The 22,384-nt window shown below is 41.2% G+C and overlaps 1 protein-coding gene across 1 annotated transcript; it reads right to left on the bottom strand.

Moving 5' to 3' along the window:
- Positions 1-16,820: 16,820 nt before the first annotated feature.
- On the bottom strand, positions 16,821-21,904 carry SHISA2 (shisa family member 2). Its single transcript, XM_084235585.1, has 2 exons — positions 21,363-21,904; positions 16,821-18,169 (listed from the first exon to the last, which is right to left on the bottom strand). Exons 1-2 carry the CDS (start codon positions 21,694-21,696, stop codon positions 17,616-17,618), a joined length of 888 nt encoding a protein of 295 aa, XP_084091711.1. The 5' UTR covers positions 21,697-21,904; the 3' UTR covers positions 16,821-17,615.
- Between the last annotated feature and the right edge of the window lie 480 nt (positions 21,905-22,384).

The following is a 22,384-nucleotide window of genomic DNA, read 5'->3' as shown; positions in this document are numbered from 1 at the left end:
ACACTGTCTTGGGGTTCCCAGAGGCACAGTTCACACTGCAGAGGCCACATTGAACCCACTGAGGTGGGAACTGAGGGTCCCAGACAACAGCATTAGAAGCTTGGAGGCGGGGCTTCCTCCCTGGAAACCAAGCTCAACTTTAGTTTACTGCCTGTTTAGGTGACTTTGTTTGAGTGACTCTGCACTTGACCAGCCTGCAGTGAGGATAAAAGATAGGGGAGGAGGACAGAAAGGGAAGAAATCCTGCGAGACACGATTCCCTGCCCAGGCTTGTGTCAAAAATCCAAAAACCCGCCTAATTGCCTGCTTCTAATTTACAGCAATGTCTCATGGCTGACTCTGATTCTTCCCAGATAATCTGAGCCCCACTAGAAATGAATTTGGCTAGTTCAGGGAGGTCATGCCTTGGTGTCCCTGTCCCTGTAAACATGGGCAGGGATAGGAGGCCAGGGCCCACTTCAGAGCAGAGTTTGGAACAGGGAAGGACTTCCCTGCTTTTCATAGGCTGGCATTTTAAAAAATCATGCAAAACTGAAAATGATTTAGTACAATCAACAGTGAAATGTTATATTCCAACCTTTGCCACATTTTTGGTTGCATCTACAAAATCTGCCTTTGCTGTTGCAGTGATTTTTTTTTTCTTTTTTGAAATGTCATCCTTCACTTGTGCTCACCAGAATAAACTTAAGCCATTGAAAGGCCATTAGCAGCTGAAGACAGTGTGCAGACCCTACATTTCTGCCTACAGCAATGTTCTTTAGAATAGTTTTCTCTGAAAAGGACTCAGAATACTTTGAAAAAGCATTCAGATTCTGCTATTTATTTCCCAAATGTTTATGCAAGATACATATATAATGGCAGGAATTGAAATTTATATCAAAGCAATAGGGCACATGCCAGGAGCCTGCTTCAGCCTCTAATATCTTCTGCCTACATTCTGTTTCACATCTGAGTCTTTCAAGGGAACTCTCCAGTAGTTGTTGAAGTCAAGCAGTTGTCATAATAGGCTATAGTTCGAAGTCTGAGACTTTCTGTTCTCCCAAAGCTAGGATCACCAAACACCCACAGTCCAGCTCACAAGCATAAGGCATTCCTTAATTTAAAGTTGGCCACACACATAAATAAGATGACTTCAAATTCCTGAGTGTTGGCTCAAAGCTCGGTCTTTAGCTGCCTGTCTTTTTTGCAATGAACTGTCCTTGACTAGATTCCAGAGTGATGGATGCTTAAAGACAGGGTGACAGGGCTATCCTTAGAATGACAGCCTCGGCCTGAGGTCTGGAATTAGAATGGTCTTCCCTGGAGTTTCAATATAATTGTTATTAGAGTTGTTTACAATGTTTAATGCTATCTGTACTCTTCCCCGACTCTAAGGAAAATGTGTTTGACTTAAAATACTGTCAGATTTTCCCAGCTTTAAAAATAATGGTCGGGCGTATACTAAGTTCTGCTTGATTTAAAGCTTTTCCACTGACCTGACATATCTGGCCCAGGGCTGGGGAGATCCGCGGTTGTCTCCCTTGCTTTCCAAATGGCCTTGAATGGAGTAGCTGTTGTGCGTGGAAACAGAACAAATGAAACTGTTCACTTATTTCCTTCCCAGTATTCTTAAGAGAAGCTGCCTACAAATTATTTATAAAGACGGTTGTAGGAAAATCCCTTGAATTTGTTTCACTCTCCACTTAAAATTGGATGGGGTTGGATGGAGTCTGGCTGAGGAAAACCCTTACTTGCAGGGAAAATGAAGTAACCAAGGCTTTTTTCCACCTCCAGCGACTAGCTTCTACAGCTACCACATTTGGTTTTGCTTTCCTTCCAGGTTTTGTTGCCCACACATGATAATGTGTTGCAAAAAGCGCTTGCAAGCGTAAGCACAGGCATGCATACCCATTGTAAAGGCAGGAATGGCCACTGAGCAGGTTTTCTGATCCCATGCCAACCGGGTAAAGGAGGAGTCAGAGTCCTCAGTGGTTTTTTGCAGGTCTTTTATTGGGGTTCACCAGCCCCCCAGCAAGTCTTTACTCTATCTGGGCTCTCTGGCATTCGTTCTGCTGCTTCTCGGCTTCTCTTTCGGCTTCGGCTTCGGCTTCTGCTGCTGCTGCTGGCGCCCCCGTGACGCCGCCCTTAAAAGCCCAGTCTTAGCCCAGGTGAATCACATCTACCTAAGCCCACACCCTATTCCAGGTGCCCGCCATCAGGCATGCATTCAGGAGAAGGATCCATCATCTCTCCTGATGGCGGGAGGGCAGAAAAGCCTGACATTTTCTTTACCCTACACCCATGATTAGGGACACCCGGGTCAAGACACCGGAGAGGAGTGGCACACATCCCTGTAAGTGTCGATGCCCAGCTGAAGATCATTATGAGATGGAGATTACCGGAGTGAAAACAGAAGAAAAGCCAGAGACAAGCCAGGCTGGAGAGAGGAGATCACCTGCCTCCCCGCCGGTCTCTTCCTGCTTGCTGGTCTGCCAGTATCTGGCCCCTGTTTCCGCATTAAAGGTATGTCAGCTCTACCAAGAGCTCCAAAATTCTCATTTCCATTTCCCCAAATCAACAATGAACCTGCCAATCCTGGCCTGGGCTGCCCCCTACACTTGTCTATTAAAGAAACCATCTCTATGCAAATTTATTTCATACTTTAGCTGGGAAATATTTTAACAGAACCCCACTTTCCAATTTGTTGAGTGCAAAGCCCAGTGGACATGCCACTGACAGAACAAGCTGCAGAGCTGGGTCCTGAGGGGCATGTCACAGTGCACCTCTCATAGGGCACCAGGGAGACTCATTCAGATGTGCAGGATGCTTTTGAAATTGCATGTGCACTTATAATGATTCTGTGGGAGAAAATTAAGTACACACAAATGTACATGAAGGCAAAAGAAAAAAGTCCTTCTTACCCTTGAGAATTCTGCCAAGGACCTCCTATGCCTATGATGCCCTGGAAGTTTACATAAGGGTTTAACCCATTTCTTATTTTGGAGATCACAGAAAGCCCACTTATGGCAACTATGTGTTTAAATGGAAAATGCTTTTCAGGGTCTTGTCAGTCCCAGCTACCAGACAGCCAAAAGTTTGCTCCCAACGAAAGGCCTCACTTGGTAGGTACAGGCGGGCATAGGCCTTGCAATTCAAGTGCCGTCAGGCAACACCTGCTAATGATCTTGAACAATGCCCATCATAGGGAGTTTGAACTTAGAGGACTCTCAGAACCCCTTCCTCCCTGCTCTCTGCAAATATGAGCTGGCTCAACTGCCTCCTAGCACCCCTGCCCCCTGCTTGTTGGTCTGCCCGTTTCTGGAGATGCAGCGATCACCTAAGTCCCAGGGAACTAATATTCCACCGGGAGAAACAGACAACAAACATAAGAATATGTAATTAGACGTAATTACATCTTAGCTTAGGCCGCTGTAACAAAAGTACCACAGACTGGGTGCTGATAAGCAACACACATTTACTTCTCACTGTTCTGGAGACTGGAAGTATGAGATCAGGGTGCCCAAATAGGCAGTGTCTGATAAGACAGTGTCTTTTCCTAATTTATAAATAGCAACCTCACAGGGCAGAAGGAAATAGACAGCCCTCTCAGGCCTCTTATAAAACACTACTCCCATTCATGGGGGCTGCATTATCATAACCTAGTCACTTCCCAAAGGCCCTGCCCCCCTCATGCCATTACATTGGGGGTTAGGGTTTTGACATATGGATTTGGGGGAGACACAAACATTTAGTCTATGGCAGATAGTAACTGTCCTTAGTTTCAGGCTTCATAGACGGATCCCACAGCTAAATCACATGACTTCTTAGTGGATGGTTTAGTCTTACCCAGTGAATGTCCTTGTCCTTTTGTTCAACAACCTCTTAAAATTTCTCTGTGCTCTTGACTTGTTGACCACTCAAATAAGTGCTGGAGAAAGGACAATAGTGTCCTCCTTCCCACTTGGTGGTGGTCTCTCTTCTCCCCAGAGAGAATCTCTACCACAGCCAGACCCCGATGTCTATTAACATCACAGGCTGACCGCCACTCATCTCTGCTGCTCACACTCCCTTCACCTGAGAACTTAAATCCTCTCCTCAGAGGCTTGGTTCTAGTCAACCTCCTCCAGAAACATTCTCAAACAATGCACCTGCAGCATCTGGGCACTCCAGGTCTGCACTTTCTTATAGGACACATTTTATACTTGTAAGCCATAGTTCACCAAGATGATTAAAAATTTTCCACAAGACCCATATACTTACACATACAAGTGCAGCTTGTTTAATGACATGAACATGAAGTCTGAATCAAAGCAGTTAGTATAAGTGTTTAATTGGCAGGATTAACTTTATAACCTTGCAGAAGTCATTTAACTTCTCTTCACCTCATGTTTTTCACCTGTGGAGCTGGGAATCTATTTTCCCTACCCCCTTATGGGTGATGGTAAACAGGACTGACACGGCACATTCATACTGACACAGCTCCACTACTTGTTGAAATAGTAAAATACTCCCATATCAGTTTATAAATGCCACTTCCTTGTGAGTGAGAAGCAGCTGGATGCCCATATCTCCCCCACTGCCATCACCACCAACACTTTCCACAATTCAGCAACTAAGAAGAAGCATGGGGGTGAAGGATTGTAACCCTACAACACACTTCTACATTATGACTGGTTTTACCTAGTAGCATTCAGACTGACAAATACTTTTTAAATTACATCTGCTTGATTTATGGTCAACTAATCTTTGACAAAGGAGCAAAGACTATGCATTGGAGCAAAGAAAGTTTGTTCAATAAATGGTGCTGGGAAAACTGGGTCGCTACATGCAAAAGAATGAAGCTTGACCACTACCTCACACCATACACAAAAATCAACTCAAAATGGATTAAAGAACTAGACATAAGACCTGAAACCATAAAATACATAGAAGGAAATATAGGCGAAACACTACGTGATTTGCACATCAAAGACATCTGTACAGACACATCACCCAAAGCAGTGATAGTGAAGGCAAAGATAAACAGCTGGGACTACATCAAATTAAAGAGCTTCTGCACAGCGAAAGAGACAACAAAAACAAAGAGAAACCCCACCAACTGGGAGAACATTTTTGCACCCAACACTAATGATAAAGGACTGATCACAAAAATCTGTAAAGAGCTGATGAGACTCAACAACAACAAAGAAAATAATCCAGTCAAAAAATGGGCAGAAGAGCTAAAAAGAAACTTCTCTGAAGAGGAAATGCAAATGGCCAACAGGCATATGAAAAAATGTTCAACATCACTTGTAATCAGGGAAATGCAAATCAAAACTACCATGAGATACCATCTCACACCAGTGAGAATGGCACATATTAAAAAAACTAGCAACAACAAATGTTGCCGAGGGTGTGGAGAAAAAGGAACTCTTCTGCACTGTTGGTGGGAGTGCAAACTGGTCCAACCACTGTGGAGAGCTGTGTGGAGATTTCTGGACCTACTAACCATAGAGCTTCCATATGATCCAGCAATTCCACTCCTAGGTATTTACCCAAAGGACACAGAAACATCAATTCCAAAGAACACCTGCACCCCTATGTTTATAGCAGCACTGTTTACAATAGCTAAGCTTTGGAAACAACCCAAATGCCCAAAAATAGATGACTGGATCAAGAAGATGTGGTACATATGCACCATGGAATATTACTCAGCATTCAAAAAAGATAAACACATGCAATTTGCAGCAACATGGATGGCGCTGGAAGGGATCATGCTCAGTGAAATAAGCCAAAAAGAAAATGAAAAATACCGGATGGTCTCACTCATAGCAGGAATCTAGAAAACTTAAATAAGGGACCAGGAAAATGAATAACTATAAGAAAGTGAAAATCAAAATCAACAAAAAACTATGAACCAGAGACACTTTTAGGGGGGCGGGGGAGGGAGGGGAGGGATTGGGTCAGAATGGGGGGGGGCTGCAATTGTATGGGGAATATAAAAATAAAATTTATTATTTAAAAAAAAAAAGAAAAGTAAAATTTAAAAAAAAAATAAATAAATAAATTACATCTGCTTGTGAGCATCTCCTTCAGACTCATCACATAACTGTTCCAGGTGCTCTATTAAGTGCTAATGATACAAAAGAAAAAAAACAAGGCCTTCAAAGGCAGCCCATTCAAATAGATGAATATGTAAATAAAATGCAGCTGATCAATGTTTTGGTTATCTACTATTATGAAACAAACTACCTCAAACTTTAGTGGCATAAAGGAATAATAAGTTCTTCAAAAATTTAAACTGAGACATGTCATATAATCCAGCAATTCCACTTCTGAATACATAGCAAAAAAAGTGAAAGCTGGACTTGAACTGATATTCACATATCTTTGTTCATACCAGCATTATTCACAATAGTCAGAATATATGAACAACAAAACTGTCCATAAAGAGACATCATAGAAATGAATCTATAAACAAAATGCAGTCTATGGATAAAAGGAATATTATTCAACCTTAAAGAAGGAAATTCTGACAAATGCTACAACATGGATGAACCTCAAAAACATTATGCTAAGTGAAATAACTTTTCTATATAAAAAAGGATAAATATTGCATGATTTATTTCTATGATGTACCTAGAATAGGCAGTTTCATAAAGGAAGAAAGTACAATGGCAAATGAGTGCCAGGGACTAGATGAAGGGGATGTAGGGAGTTAGTATTTAAAGAGTACAGAGGGAAAATGAAAAAATTGTAGAAACAGATGGTGATGATGGTTTACAGCAATGCTACTTCAGTGGTTAAAATAATAAATTTAGTAATGTATATTGTACCACAATTAAGAAAAAAATTATTTCTTTTGTTCATAAATTTACAATTGAGCAAGCCTCAACAGGATGATCAATCCCTACTCTGTGAAGTCTGGGATGGCAGGGAAAACCTGAGTAACCCCATCCATTCATCGGACCATCCTGGGGCCTCTCCATGTATTCTCTTTCACCATGGAGGCCTCAGGTAGTCAGAGCACAGCATCACTTCCCAAATCTATTTGTACAGAAGTCTCAGAACCCACCCAGATGCAAGGGGTAAGGGTGTGGGGGAACTGACACCCACACTTCTTCATGGAAGGAGTTTCAAAAATGTCTTGGCCTTTTTTATTGTACCATAATGTGACAAGGGAAGTATGTACACAGTACTGAAGTCATGTGACAAGATGACAATCTGGAGATTCAGGGAGATTTTTAGGGAAAAGGAGAAGGTGGCATTCATGATAGGATAATTACCTCACACCATACACAAAAATCAACTCAAAATGGATTAAAGAACTAGACATAAGACCTGAAACCATAAAATACATAGAAGGAAATATAGGCAAAACACTACGTGATTTGCACATCAAAGACATCTGTACAGACACATCACCCAAAGCAGTGATAGTGAAGGCAAAGATAAACAGCTGGGACTACATCAAATTAAAGAGCTTCTGCACAGCAAAAGAGACAATAACAAAAACAAAGAGAAACCCCACCAACTGGGAGAACATTTTTGCACCCAACACTAATGATAAAGGACTGATCACAAAAATCTGCAAAGAGCTGATGAGACTCAGCAACAACAAAGAAAATAATCCAGTCAAAAAATGGGCAGAAGAGCTAAAAAGAAACTTCTCTGAAGAGGAAATGCAAATGGCCAACAGGCATATGAAAAAATGTTCAACATCACTTGTAATCAGGGAAATGCAAATCAAAACTACCATGAGATACCATCTCACACCAGTGAGAATGGCACATATTAAAAAAACTAGCAACAACAAATGTTGCCGAGGGTGTGGAGAAAAAGGAACTCTTCTGCACTGTTGGTGGGAGTGCAAACTGGTCCAACCACTGTGGAGAGCTGTGTGGAGATTTCTGGACCTACTAACCATAGAGCTTCCATATGATCCAGCAATTCCACTCCTAGGTATTTACCCAAAGGACACAGAAACATCAATTCCAAAGAGCACCTGCACCCCTATGTTTATAGCAGCACTGTTTACAATAGCTAAGCTTTGGAAACAACCCAAATGCCCAAAAATAGATGACTGGATCAAGAAGATGTGGTACATATATACCATGGAATATTACTCAGCATTCAAAAAAGATAAACACATGCAATTTGCAGCAACATGGATGGCGCTGGAAGGGATCATGCTCAGCGAAATAAGCCAAAAAGAAAAAGAAAAATACCGGATGGTCTCACTCATAGCAGGAATCTAGAAAACTTAAATAAGGGACCAGGAAAATGAATAACTATAAGAAAGTGAAAATCAAAATCAACAAAAAACTATGAACCAGAGACACTTTTTGGGGGGTGGGGGGCGGGAGGGGAAGGATTGGGGTCAGAATGGGGCATTTGCAATTGTATGGGGGAATATAAAAATAAAATTTATTATTTAAAAAAAAATAATAAAATCTAAAATGTTCCATCTACACATTATCAACAATGGTGACAATAATGAATTAAGACAAAGTTTTGTAACTGCTTCCCAGTTGATAATGTATGCAGACTTGACTCTCACCCTATCAAATTTCTTAAAGGACTCTGGGCTACTAACCTGGAAGTCCTCTCTGTGTAGTGAGATGTATATGCATTTCAGGAACCAAGGACCCTGCACATGTTGTCTAAATGGGGTGCCTTACTTCATGTGATACTCTATAGCAAATTAAGAACCAGCAAGCATTGTATGACACTGTATGCAAGGCACTCCTCAGTGAATCATCATCATTATGTTCTAACACAACCAATTCATTTTATGCTAATCAGAGCTAAGTGAGTACTCAAACCATTTGGCAAATTTTTTTTTTCATAATCACAGTGCAAAAAATAAAGAAGTCACTGAATCAAATGAGGTTCTGATGGCTCTCAATAAATGGTTGTTTTATATATATTGACCCTTAGTTATCTTACGAGAAGTCTTTGTTGCCATCTACCTTCATTAGATATAAAATTCATTAAAACTAAAACTAATGTAGAAAGACTATACTGGTTTAAAAAGGAAGAAAATGAAAGCATCAATATAAAAGCTAAAAAAAATCCTTTCCACCTCACTTTTAGCCATCCAACTTATTTTTAGGAGGAACTGTTTTAAGATGGTTCTGGCAATTTCAAACTTTGGCGTTCTCACTTAGTTCTGTTGGACAAAATATTGAAGTCAGACATTGACTAAAACCTGGACAGAGCAGTAAATATTTTCACAAAGGTCACCCATAAAAAGGGTCCAAGAATAAAGAAAATAGGACTAAAGTCCTATTCTCTCTTAAGCTTGGTTAACTAAATGATCATTGAAATCAATGAAATTTTTGTAATCAAAGAAAAATCTGACTCCTAGTCCACGTGTCTAGTTATACTGGATGCTATTTTTGAGTGAATATGATATTATACTGTCGTAAGGATACATCTTGTTAAATTCCTTTTGAAATACTTGGAATCTTTATGTCCAAATATTTTCTCTACTTCCACAGATATTAGCTACATCAATATTATGTGCAGATATTGTCCTAGGTGCTGAAGAGTCATTTATGGACAAAGAAGTCTTGGTTTCTATCCTGAAGGAACTTCCACTTAAAGGGTTATAGACATAATTAAGGTTAGTACTGGCAGAACAATGTAAGTGTACAAGCAGGCCTTGTGGCAACAGTGAACAAAAAAGAATTCTAATACATCAAGTGTGTGTGAAAAAAGCAAAAATCATCTTTACTCCTTCTAGTTTCTGTTGCCCAATTTCTAAGGATTATTGGATAGCATGAAAACAGAGCAACAATAAAAGGATCCCAGTAGAATGTGGCTAGGTGAGGTTTCAGACATGGTTTAAACTTTAACCAAAACTATCACCAGAGCCCCTGGAAAGTAGCCGACAGAAGCAATAGGGTTTTAGGAGAAAGCTATGGTGGCGGGTACTGTCATTTCACTGCACTTAATTAGCACAACTGCCCCTTCAGTAGAGGTGACCATGAGTCCCATTTTAACCAATTAAAGCTCAAAGTGGTCTCCAGAATTGCCACACACTTGTCAGGGACCAAAGAGGGACTGGAGACTCTTACCTCCTCCAAAGTTTATGCTTTACCTCAAGGGAATGTGTAAAAGTGGGCTTCTAAAGATACCTGCAGAGTCCCCACCAATGCAATTGCTGAAGGAATGCTAGTAAACCCAACTCAGATGAAGCATTTAATTTTTATTTTTGCATTAAAATGGGACATACGAACTGTTACGCATTCCATCACTGACTTTATACACATATGTAAGTAGAATAGTGTATTTGCAACACACAGATCAGAAAGCCAGGAAAACCATACCAGCCATTCCAATCATGAAGGATGCCAGTTATAGACTTATCCGCCACCTTCCATCTTGGTTGTGTGGCTCTGGTGGGGACCTGCAAAACCCCTTTGTCTATTGGTCCTACTTAGGGCTCTGCCAATAGGAGGAACTAAAGACATCCTGCAAGACAGGAGGAACAAAAAGGCAAAGTCTTGTCTTCTGTCCAATGCCTAATTGGTGTCCATAATCACAGTCTTCACTCCGGCAGCTGTTGGCACCATTTTGCTGCTTTTTTTCCCATTGGCTCTCCTGGAACCAGCCACTTGTATCTCCCTGGAGCCCCAGTCAGCAGCTTCTCCTTTTCTGAGCTTGACAGGGCCTTTCTCTAGATTCTCCTTTTTTTTTTTTTTTTAAGATTTATTTATTTATTTATACAAGCACTGGGTACAGTCAGAAGCACGGGAGGGTGAGAGAATTCACCTGAGCCAGAGCTGGGAACAGAACAGGCAGACTGTCGAAATACACTGCTGAGGAGAGCAGCAGGCAAGATAGGAGAGGTCTGTCGCACCATGTGGGACCCTCGCCGGCAGCTGGGGATCGAACCAGCACTGCAGAGGCTGCGGGCAGCTTTGCAGCCCAGCTCTCAACCACTGCACCACCAGGGAAGTCCCCCCTCAAGCTTCTAGATTCTAACACCCCTAATTTCTTCCCTTTGTTCCTCTGACTATTGGGATAGTAATGGCTTTGTAATGACTTTCTCTGTTACCTCAGTGTCCCCTTTTGCTGTTTCTGTTCTCTAATATTTGTTTAACCAATGCCTTATACAAACTCTCTCTCTTGAAAATAACTGGTCATTTCTACTAAGGGAAATAAACACACATTCTATGACAAATTCTACTCCTGAAATTCCAGGCAAGAGAACTGAGTGCATGTTTTTAAAATGTTACTAACAACATTATTCCTAATAGCCCCAAACTGAATATAACCCAAATACCCATCAAGATAGATCGGGTAGTTATTATATACATATCCCATATAGTGGAATATTACACAGGAACAAAAGGGGAAAATCCCTGCTTCATTCAACATTAGTTAAAACATTAGGTACAAGAAGCCAGATACAAAAAATATATATACTGTGTGATTCCATTTATATGACCTTCAAAACCAGGCAACACTGATGTAACAGACATCAGAAGAGCACTTATTTTGAGCAGCTATCAATTGGATTTTTTCTATCTCTTGATCTGGGTGATGGTTTATCCAGCTGTACATTTAAGATGTGTATGCTTTACTGTGTGTAAGTTCTAATTCAGTAGAAGATAAATATAAAATGATTCAGTGTAAATGGTTGTTGACTAAACCCTGATTGGTTCAGAGAGATGCTAACTGGCAGATCAGAAGGCAGGGTGTGAATAGTCAAACCTAGTAGAAAGAGAGCAGTGAAAAAAATCCTGCTAATTCACAAAGCAAGGTGCAGAGAATTAAGACAAGTCACTTAGGCATTACCAAGAGTAGTTCTGAGGGTGTTGATTCACGGGTCATACAAAGCCAATTCTGTGCAAGTCTCCTAAGCAACCTGAAAGTACATGAAATTAAGACTAACCCATGTAAAGCTGATTGCTTATTGAAACAAAAATAAGAAAAGTCTCCTAAACTAGATGTCAAAGATCTCAACATATTTGACATATTTTGTCAATATACACTATGTATTTCTCTATATTGGTTAAAAATATCTAAACAGAATTCTGTGCATCTCATGAAAGCCTGTTGAATACTACTAACACTATTTTATGTTATCCTTTGTCCCTATACCAGCCCTAGGAGGTGTGTATTATTAATCCCCTTTGAGTATACTCAGCTTCAGAAAATTAAAGCTCACACTGAAGGTCACACCCTAAATGGTAGAGATGGGTCATGTGATTCCAGAAGAAGCTAGATGGAACCAGTTATAACTGAGACAAGTAAAGCTGAGCCCTGCAAACAAACTCTAGTTTTTAAAAAAAATCATCAAAAATTGAGAGCAGAATCTTGGATGAGATAACCTCATATAATAAGTAATTTCTGTTTCAAATTTTCCTGTGATCATTCTGTACACATACGTATCCACACATGTGGTAATTTTATATACATGTTACAGATGGCAATCAGTCTTCTACAGCTGTTATGTCTACTGAGTAAATAATGTCTTGTGTAACCTATGATTTTTCTAAATGGAAAGACCTACATTTCAAGATGCTTGAAATTGAGATGCAAGTTTTATGTATTAAAATCAATCTTAGGCTGCCACCATAAACTTTTTACCCCTTTTATCATCTCTTATTTAAAATGTATTTTAAGCATTAATTTTAAATTTCTTATTCTTTGAGTATAACTTCTTCAATTATGGATATAAATGTTGAAGGCATGCTCAGATTTAACTTGTGAAAAGCAAAATGATCCTCACAGCCAACTCTTTACATAAAACTTTGTAATTTTATCTCAGAGTTACTCTGTCACAGTGCTGTGAAATTATAGTTAATATTCAAAATTACCTAACATCTTAGACAGTAATTACTGTTTTTCAAGGGTTTTATTTTTCCATTTTTTCACTGATAAATGATTATATCCAGAATATCAGGAGGATAAAGGAAAATAAATGCAAATCAAAGTATAAAAACATATTTACTTAGCACATTGTTATAATATTCAGAAGTTAATAATTTCTAGTATTTTTGTCAGCTTTCACTTACTCAAACTTAAACTCATTTGAATCACAACATTCATATTTTGAATTAAGAAAAAATTTTCAAGAGCAAAGACGTTTTCTGTATAAGTGCTTTGGAATAAATGGGCTGAATAAATAGCTGATCTCCAGTTCTTAAAAAAAGGTAGAAAGTAAGAGAGGATGGCAGGATGGACACGTCCTCAAGTTTCTACCACCTCATTGAGAAGAAATTAAGATTGAGAGATGAGTAATAGTGCTTCATTTGCTCACATGATTTATTCCTCTTTGAAATATTTTGGCTGCCCCTTTTAAACATGAAAGGGGCTCTAACACTTGAGCATAAAGTCTTTGCTGTCCCCTGTGGTTAGCTCCAGACCCACATCCCAGGCTCCCAGACCCTTTTTTGGGCAGGCTCCCGGGGAGTCTGCACAATTCCCAGGTTTTTTAAAACTACTGCCACTCTGTGCCTGGAGAGGCCTCCACTCAAGATCAGGCGACTTCCTTGGTGGCTTTGATTTTCCTCTTGCTCAAGTGACCAAGAGAAAGAGCAAAATAGGGAAGTGATCACATTTGTTTAAATCTTATAAAGTTCATTTAACTATAATAATTATTTTTTTAAAGATTTATTTTTATTTATTAATTTTATTTATTTATACAAGCACTGGGTACAGTCAGAAGCGCGGGAGGGTGAGAGAATTCACCAGAGCCAGAGCAGGGAGCAAAGCAGGCAGAAGGACCGAAGTACACTGCTGAGGGGAGCAGCGGGCCGCAGGAGAGGTCTGCGCCATGTGGGACCCTCCTCCGGTGGCCGGGGAGCAGCCGAGGACTGAACCAGCGCTGCAGAGGCTGCGGGCAGCTTTGCAACCCAGCGCTCAATCGCTGCGCCACCGGGGAGGCCCTAACTATAATTATTGATATAGTATTTACTTAGAAGTATCAGCAGATCCAATAAGGCTGGTAGGTGTCAGGATGCCCCCTTCAACCCTAATGAGTAATAGTGTCAGTTTGATTTTTCTGCCCATTGTAATCCCTCTCCTCAAATTCCAACAAGCTCTCCCAAGCACATACTTTGAGAAATCTGCACTGGATCACATTATACATTTTAGTACTGCAATTCTTGACTTGAGAAAGAACAGGCTAAGTTCATAAGAAGTCTCAATTCTAAAGTCCATTAAAAAGAACAAAACTTATTCCTTTTAAGCATTTAGAAAGTATAATGTGCTTGCTTAATCTAAATGCCTTTAATTAGGAATTTGCAGAATCAAAGTCTCTGAGAGAAAAAAGGAACTAAGTGTCAGTGCTATACCAGTGGTCAAACTGAGCTAAGGGTGGATTATTCCAAACTCTAATCCCAATTTTTAGTTCCATGTATATTTTTCTCACCTATGACCAGTCCATTTATGGACATCTGCCTTGATTTTCCTCACCAATTTCATTCTAAAACATTGATGGAAATGCTCAGGAAACACTTCTGAAGGAAACTCAACTCCCAATTAGTAACATAACAAGGAAAAAAAATATGGTTCACAGACTTCATGAAATAAAACTGTGCAATCTTGAAAAAATGAACTCCAGGTAAATTTCATAGATGAAATATTTTATTAGTCAAGCATCTGGGAAGGTAATCAGTGGAAATTAGCTTGAAGGTGAGCATTGCAGAGTAAAATATGCTGAATCAAAATGCATTTGTCTTAATGATATTCTTCCCCTTTGGATGTTGATATCTTTGTAAAATTTTAACTTTTCTGGTCGAAGAAGCAAAGATAGAAAATGCAGTTTTGGACCTCTCAAATGGATGTGAAAAGCTGGTTGATTTCTTCTTCCTTGAAGTCAAAGGTCACACATTCCTATACACAGGGATACAGAATTCCCCTAGAACCATTATGAGCCAACACTAAGATTTAGACACAGAAGAAAGTATGCAACAGTCAACTCTTTCCCTATCTGTAAGTGCTCCTTCTCCCCTGCAACAGACTAAAATATTTCAGCCACAAAAGTTTACTTAAATAATGTATTGGAACTTTACTTTGTGAACTAAATTTCTTCACTTTTCATAACAATTGAAAGGGTATAATGTTGCATTAGGTGATACTATATTTTTGAAAGACCAGTAGCATTCACTAAATGAACAACTTATTTCATTTATTAAAGTGCACTTTTACCTTAATCATATTTAATTACCACCTAGAAAAGAAGAAAAAAATAGAGTGATTCTTATATAAATCATCATTCTCCATCCTTCTATATTTAAAAAAAGGCTGTCATAGGTGTAGCACAGGAAGTCCTGCACTGGGAAAGGATGATCTTGATTAGGGATTTTCAAGTTATGACCCAATGGCCAAATCTGCCCTCTGGCTCTCTGCCTGTATTTGTTTTTGTTTTCTAAAGCGTAGAATGATTTTTTCATTTTGAAATGCTAGTGGGGGAGAGGGAGAGAGGAAATAAAAAATAGAATATTTTGTGGCAGGTGAAAATGAAATGAAATTCGTATTTCAGCATCCATTGCTAAGGTTTTGATGAAACACATCCATGCTCATTTATTCATGTATTTTTTTTTAGCTGTTTTGTGCTACAATAGCAGGGTGGCAGCAGGGCTGAATAGACCCTAGAAAATACATAGCCTGCAAAGCCTAAAAGATTTACTTTCTGGCTTTTCACTGAAAAAATGTTGGCCAGTCCCTAGAGTGTGTGATCTCTAAGGTCCCTTTCACCTCAAAGCTTCTGGGAATTTTATTTCTTCAAATAAGCCAGAATCCTCCATCAAAGATAATGTATGGACTACATATACTAATAATAGAACGACCACAAAAGAATTCTCTTTTGTGTTGTCAACATTTCTCATGGAATATGTAAAATAACTCACTTTAGACATAAACTTCTCAATTGTTAAATAGTACTTTAAAAGGTGGGCTCTTGGTTCTTAGAAACAATATTTGATTTTTAGTAATTCTATTAACAGGTTTAATAGACCATCTGAAAAATTACCGAATAGAATGCAAATGAAAAAAACCCAACTCTCCTAGGAATTCATACCATAAAATATTTATTAATGAGTAAAATGATTTTTCCCTGCCTTTGGTTATTTAAGAAAATTGAGTATCTTTTCTGATACCAATTACCAACAATGGTTTTACATTATTCAGCCAAAAGCTAGATATAAAGATGATAGACAGATAGATAGTAGAGATGACTGATAGAGAGGAGAACTGTGTGTATATGTGTGTGTAAAAGATGAATACTTTACAATAGTTTGTTTAATTACAAATCTTGGTTTGTTAGTAGGTGGAAATTTACTTGCATATTCTTAAATTATTTCTTATAACAGTACACAAATAAATTCATTTGAATATCATAATTCAGAACATTGTGATGAATGCAGTGCTTGTTTAGGATTCCAAGAAAAGGAAAATAAAAACTAACTTATTGGGGGAGGAAAGGTAATATCTCTCTGAAAAGCTTATCTTTTGACTTAATAATTCATAAAGTCTAAAAAATGAGCCTTTTTGATAATGAGATTATAAAAAGCCTGGTGTTTTGCAACGTAAACCATATTAGTGGCTTAAATCTCATCTCCAGTCTCAGATTATGGCTGAAGAGCTATACTAAGTCTCATTATAAATCATTTCTTTGAATTTTTATAGGTAAAACAAGAAGAAGTTTTGTCACATCTAGACAGAAATGCTGATCTTCATTATAATAATAATTACTTGCACTTAGTATTATATAGATATGGGGGTAGAAAACCAGACAGAACAAAATACCAAGTCATACCACACGGTAAATTAAAAGTAATTTGGAGAAAAAGCAGGTGAGAGTTTATGATTTCAGCATAAAAAACACTGAATTACTTCTCAGATGTCACTGAAAAGTCAGAAAATTAGAAGCCATAGTAAAAGAGATGAATGGTTTTATTACTACACCACCCACTACTTCAAGATTAAAATAATCCCAGAGTTCTGAAATGTCACTTGTTAGTGATACAATCTGTTTCTTTTTAATGTAGAAAATCACTTTGTAATAAGATCTCTACACAGAGTAAAAAAGCACAAAATAGACCAAAAAAAACCACACAAAAATAGACAAAAAATATATATCTTTTTACAATGAAATTAAGATGTGCCTGTGAAATACTGAGATCAATGATTAATCTCAGAGTTAAAATCAGATTTCCATTTATAATAACTGTGTTCCTTTTGTTTTTCCCTAAACTTTGGATGCTTATTTAAAAAACAAAAACAAAAACAACTGTCCCAGGTAAAGAGAGGGAACAGGAATTCTGATCTTGTACAGTAAAAAAAACAAAAAGAAATAATAACAATAAAAATCCTTAATCTATCAGTTTACAAAATTCCTTTGACAGTCATACCTCAAGGGCACTTAAGGGCTCAAGCATTTGCCACACAACCATCAGCAATACAAGTGATGCTCTTTTCCCATCATCAGTCATGCACTAGGATGAAACAGATCCAGAAATGCTAATTTGGAGAGACATTTCATACAGTTTGGGGGAAAATGAAGTCATCCAAAAGAATCGTGCTGTAAACACCATCAACATGCTCACACTTGCACTTGGAATGTCCTTCCCAAGTCCATAGCTTCCCTCTTTCCTTGTGTCCTCTATAGGATCCCCCACTCCCCTAAGCACCTTATGTTACACGGTCACAGCTGGGTACATCTTCTGTTCACTGTTAGTGTGAGGGAAGGGAGCCTGGATCTGCCTGTAGCCCGTTTGCAGGCTGTCCATGAACGGGGGCACAGGAGTCATGGGCACCGAGTCATGCTGCACCGTGTACCCCACATATGGAGGATGCAGGTATTGTCCTTGATGGGGCACAATTTGAGTGGCCTGCTGACAGTTCAGCACAGAGAAATTTGTGGGCATGTTGACATATACATTGTTCATGGTCCCCTCGGGCAAACAGCAGTTGGTCTGTGACCTTGTTGGGGGTGCCCGGGCCCCTGAGTTGGCACTGGAGCTGGAGCTGGCGGCTGTGCTGGACTGGCGGGAAGATGACCCTCGTGAAGTGCTGGCGCTGGGGATCATGGGGATGGTCTCCATCAAGCGGTTTCCTCCTGGGGCCCGGCTCTGCTGGGGCTCCTGCTTAGGTCGGAGACATCTACAGCAACATGCTGCCACAAGTGACCCCAAGATGATGAAGGCAACAAACACGGACCCAACGATGAGGAATGGCACATAGATGGGGACTGAAGAAAAGGACAGAAGCATAACATTATGACTTACTGTAAGAATGCAGTAAAAGTCAGTGACTAGCAGTAGACATGTATTAATGAGTGACATTGATCCCCATAATTGAAGGACCTAGATGGAGTCAATTTGTTCGTTCATTTGCAGCCCATAGGAAACACTAGTCTTTATCAAGTGCTTTGGGATAGATGTTAGGGCTCTAGCATGGTCGATCAACCCCTAAAGCAACTGTTAATATTTATAGCTAGACTCAGCAACTGCAATACTGCCTGAGATAAATATCCCATTTAGCAAATATAAGATTTAATGTTTTAAGGCTGTTAGAATTCTAAAATTCTTATAATAACTGAAATGCCCAAACTTAAGTCTGCCCTAATAGATAGTTGTAGCAGTCTGCATAGAAATGAGTTTAAATTACTTATGTCTTTTTTCTTCCAGAAAGATATTCATTATTTTTTAACAGGTTTCTCTTTCATTAGCAAATAAATCATAACTTTAGGTCAAACTCTAGCCACAACCATTTCCAAAAAGAGTCTGTAAGGCACAAAGGGAAAAACAAAGGGAATCCTTATCCTTGCTCCTCTGCCCTCCCTATCCCCCTCCCCACAAGTAAAGGCTGACTTTGGGTGGTAGGTTTAGTTTGGGGATTTGGATGATAGAAAGCTATGGTGACTTGTGTGGAAGGAAGTCATTCTAGGCAGTAGGTCAGCATGAAACAATGTACAGAGGATAACATTCTGAAGTAACAAGACATTTGTTCCAGGAAGAAGGTGCCCACAGTGAGCCAAGACAACTCTCCGGCAGGACCAGGCTATCTGAGGTAGAGTGGACACACCTCGAGTGATGACACTGGTCCTGTGTGAAAAACTATCAGCAAAGTCTGCAGAACATTAAGCAACAGGCATCATATTTAACACGTGAGTTTTATTCTGAAAAAAAAAAAAAAAGCTATGAAAGATAAAAGGAAAAACTTCATTAACATGGGTAATGAGCTCTAATTTTAAGTTATTTTACTAAAAAAAAATTCTTCTGGGAGTCATGCAGATAGCAATACTGAGCTTTCAGAGGCTAGACACACTGGCCAAGCCGACAGCAGTGGAATGCCTCTGAACCACTTCTGGGGAATTCCACCCTGCATTACCAAGAACCCATGTTTTCTGACGTGTTCCAGTCCATGTCCTTGACTATCTGGAAAACACACGAGGGCAGGGATGGGGCTTCCTGGTCTTAGCAAAGCACAGTGCCAGCTCAGGGCAGCACTTTTAGAAGGAGCCCAATTCTCCTGGATCTGAGGGTAGATACATGATACCCTTTGTCCACTAGAGTCAAGCCTTTCCAATCATGCTCCTGTATCTGCCCTAGTGTTCGGGAGTCTGTGATTATAGAATATAGCACCACAGCAATTCTTGGAGGAAAAAAAAGCCTAAAAAAGTAAAAGGCACTTTATAAGTATTTAAACAAAGGCTGATAACTGAAGATCGCCTTAGCCTTCAATGTGAACAGAGCAAGTATCATATATATAGCACCCCTTCAGCAGGGAGAAACACTATGGAGTTCGCAGCACAGCTGGTTTCTGACAGTAGCACTGTTCTAATTACACTATGACTTCAGGCGAACTACAGCTTAGTAGAGAAGTAGAAGCTGGGCTTTTTCCTATGCACACTATAAATATTTCATTCTCTAAGATACCAGCCCTAAATATGCTATCAAGAAATAAACAAATAATAGTAAACACACACACAAATATCCCAAACATTATAGCAAAAACTAGCTGAAACCAGTCTAAGCCCACATAATGAATATGAGGGAGAAATAACTGTTCTCTTTCCAGGATTTTTAATTGGAAGTGTAAATAACTACACAGGGGTAAAGAATGCAGTACTCCTATAAGCTCTTGGCACTGCTTAATTAGGCATATTGTCCTTCTTGACTGCAGCAGAGAAGTGAAAGGAAAAAAATTTTTAGGAAAAAGAATTTAAAGTAGAATGAAGCAGCACCCTCGGAGGTGACATAGCATCACGAAAAGTCTGCTGCTTACTGATTTCCCCACATTCATGACCACTCTCTGGAGACCATTAACAAGCCCAACTTAACAGACAGAAACATCATGGTAGCAATTCTACTTTTGGCTCATTTCTTAAAGCTTTTTTTCCACGACCACACACCCTGCAAGGCTGAGTTGGCCTTTAAGAAAGGGCCTTTTCTGGAATTATCCTCAGTTCCCCTCTCTTCAGATTCAAGGCAACAGAACAATAGGAGTAGTATGCTAATAAAATGCTTGGCTGCAAAACCAGGCAGCACTGAAAGAAGCTCCCTCTTACAAGGCCTGGGGAGACAGCTCTCTAAGTACAGAAACCACTCACTGCCAACCTCAGGTAGCTCAAACCCAATGCTCAGGGTGCTGTTTAAAAAAATGCTCTCTTTAACATAACTAACCAGCTGCAGTAAAAGGAGAAGCCCCATCTGTGACGTCTGCCATTTGACCTCTACCCTCCGAAACTAAATCCTTCCTTCCTTAGACACACATACTGGGATAGGCACTGAAGGGGGACAATCTGGGAGGTTCTGAAAAGTGGAGGAGTCAGTGTCTTGTTTATTTTTCTATAACTTTAGCAATTGGAAAATATACATAGGGAAAAAATAGTAATAAGGCCACAAAGAGCATGATTAGGCACAGTGCTGACACAATAAAGAGAACTGTCCAGAAGCCAGTGGGGAAGAGATACAACCACTGCGTGTGCGGAAGGATTAAGTCCCCAGGGTTCACAAAACGCATCACCCACGGTAAAGCACTGAAGAGCTGTCTTCCTTAACAGGCACTGCCCCTGCTCTCAGGCACCTCCAAACCTTGTACCCTGACTAGACGTTAGGCCTGTGGAGACAAGACACATAGGAAGGGGCACAGAGGTCCCTGGACAAGAATGTGGATGCGGTGTGCAGCCCACACTGCCTTAGAGGTGTGGCATTCCTCGGAAAAATCCAAGTCAAGCCACTCTTTAGGACTGTGAGCTGGTGCCCCAATCTGTACAAATTAAAGGCTGAGTCAGAAAGAAGGCACCACGTCCAGGTTTAAGGCACTTTTCTGAAATTTCAGCGTTCCTAATTCCTTTCACCTCTCCAGCCTCCCAGCTTCTCGCCCTTATGGCAAAACGATCTGTCTCCCCGTTTGCGCCTGGCCCCTGCCCGCCCTACCTGCGGAGCCGTCTGGGCCGTCTTTGTCCGCGCGGCCAGGTTCGCCGGCGCCCTGCTGGCGGTCGTTGTCGCAGCCGCCCTGGTCCAAGCGCGCCTCGGCGCTGGAGCAGCAGTAGCGCAACGCACAGCTGCCGCAGCAGATGGTGGCGTCCCCGCCGTCGAAGCGCTCGGGGCACTGGAAGCCGATGCGCCAGACGCCCTGCGCGTCCAGCCAGCCGTGGCAGTACTCGCCGCTGGCTCGCGCCCCCGCCGCCAGCAGCGAGGCCAACAGCAGCTGCAAGAGCGAAGCGGCGTTCCGAGAGGAAGCAGCGGACGAGCGCCGTCCGCCCCACATGGCACCACCCTGGGCGCGGGCGGCACGACTCCAGAGGGCACAGAGCGGTCTCCGGGAAGTGGTGGCCCGGGCGACCCCGGTCCCGGTGGTCCTGAGGCCCGGACCTCTTCGCTCAGTGTCTCTGCGGCGCTTTCCGAGCGGGCCAGTGCCCTCTGCCGCGACGTCTGGAAGCCGTCCACACCGGGCTGCTGGACCTGGAGCTCCTAAGGCATCGCCTCCCTCAACTGGGTGGCCAGGTCCCCGGTAGGGACGGCCTTGAGATTGGACACTTGCTGATGGAACTCTCCGGGCAAAGAATCAGAGGGGCCCCCCGCTGCAGTCTCGCAGCCCCTGGACACAGAGCTCTCCCGGAGCATCCCCGAGGGAAAGCTCACTCCGACGGGATGACCGTGCACGAGCCGCGGCCCCTGGAGCCAAGTCACTGGAGCCAAAGAGTTTAAACTTCGAGGTCGCGCGCACGAGTCCAGGTGCGTCCCCTGCTTTATTCCCTCCTAGCGCGGGGAGAAGGAGCCAAAAAGGCGGGCGACGCTCGCGGGGCTCCCCGCAGCAAGTGCAGTGGCTGTCCGCACTCGGGCTCCTTAGGTCCGACCTCGGTCCGCATGGCTCCAGCCGCGCCGCCCTGGCAGCCCTTAGGGCGACAGACCCAGCGCTCTCTTCCACCAACTGATGGTCAATCTTCCCGGCGCAC

The sequence above is a fragment of the Talpa europaea genome (assembly GCF_964194135.1).
Source record: "Talpa europaea genome assembly, chromosome: 6".
NCBI lineage: Eukaryota > Metazoa > Chordata > Mammalia > Eulipotyphla > Talpidae > Talpa > Talpa europaea.
This window is presented reverse-complemented; position numbering and strand designations above follow the sequence as displayed.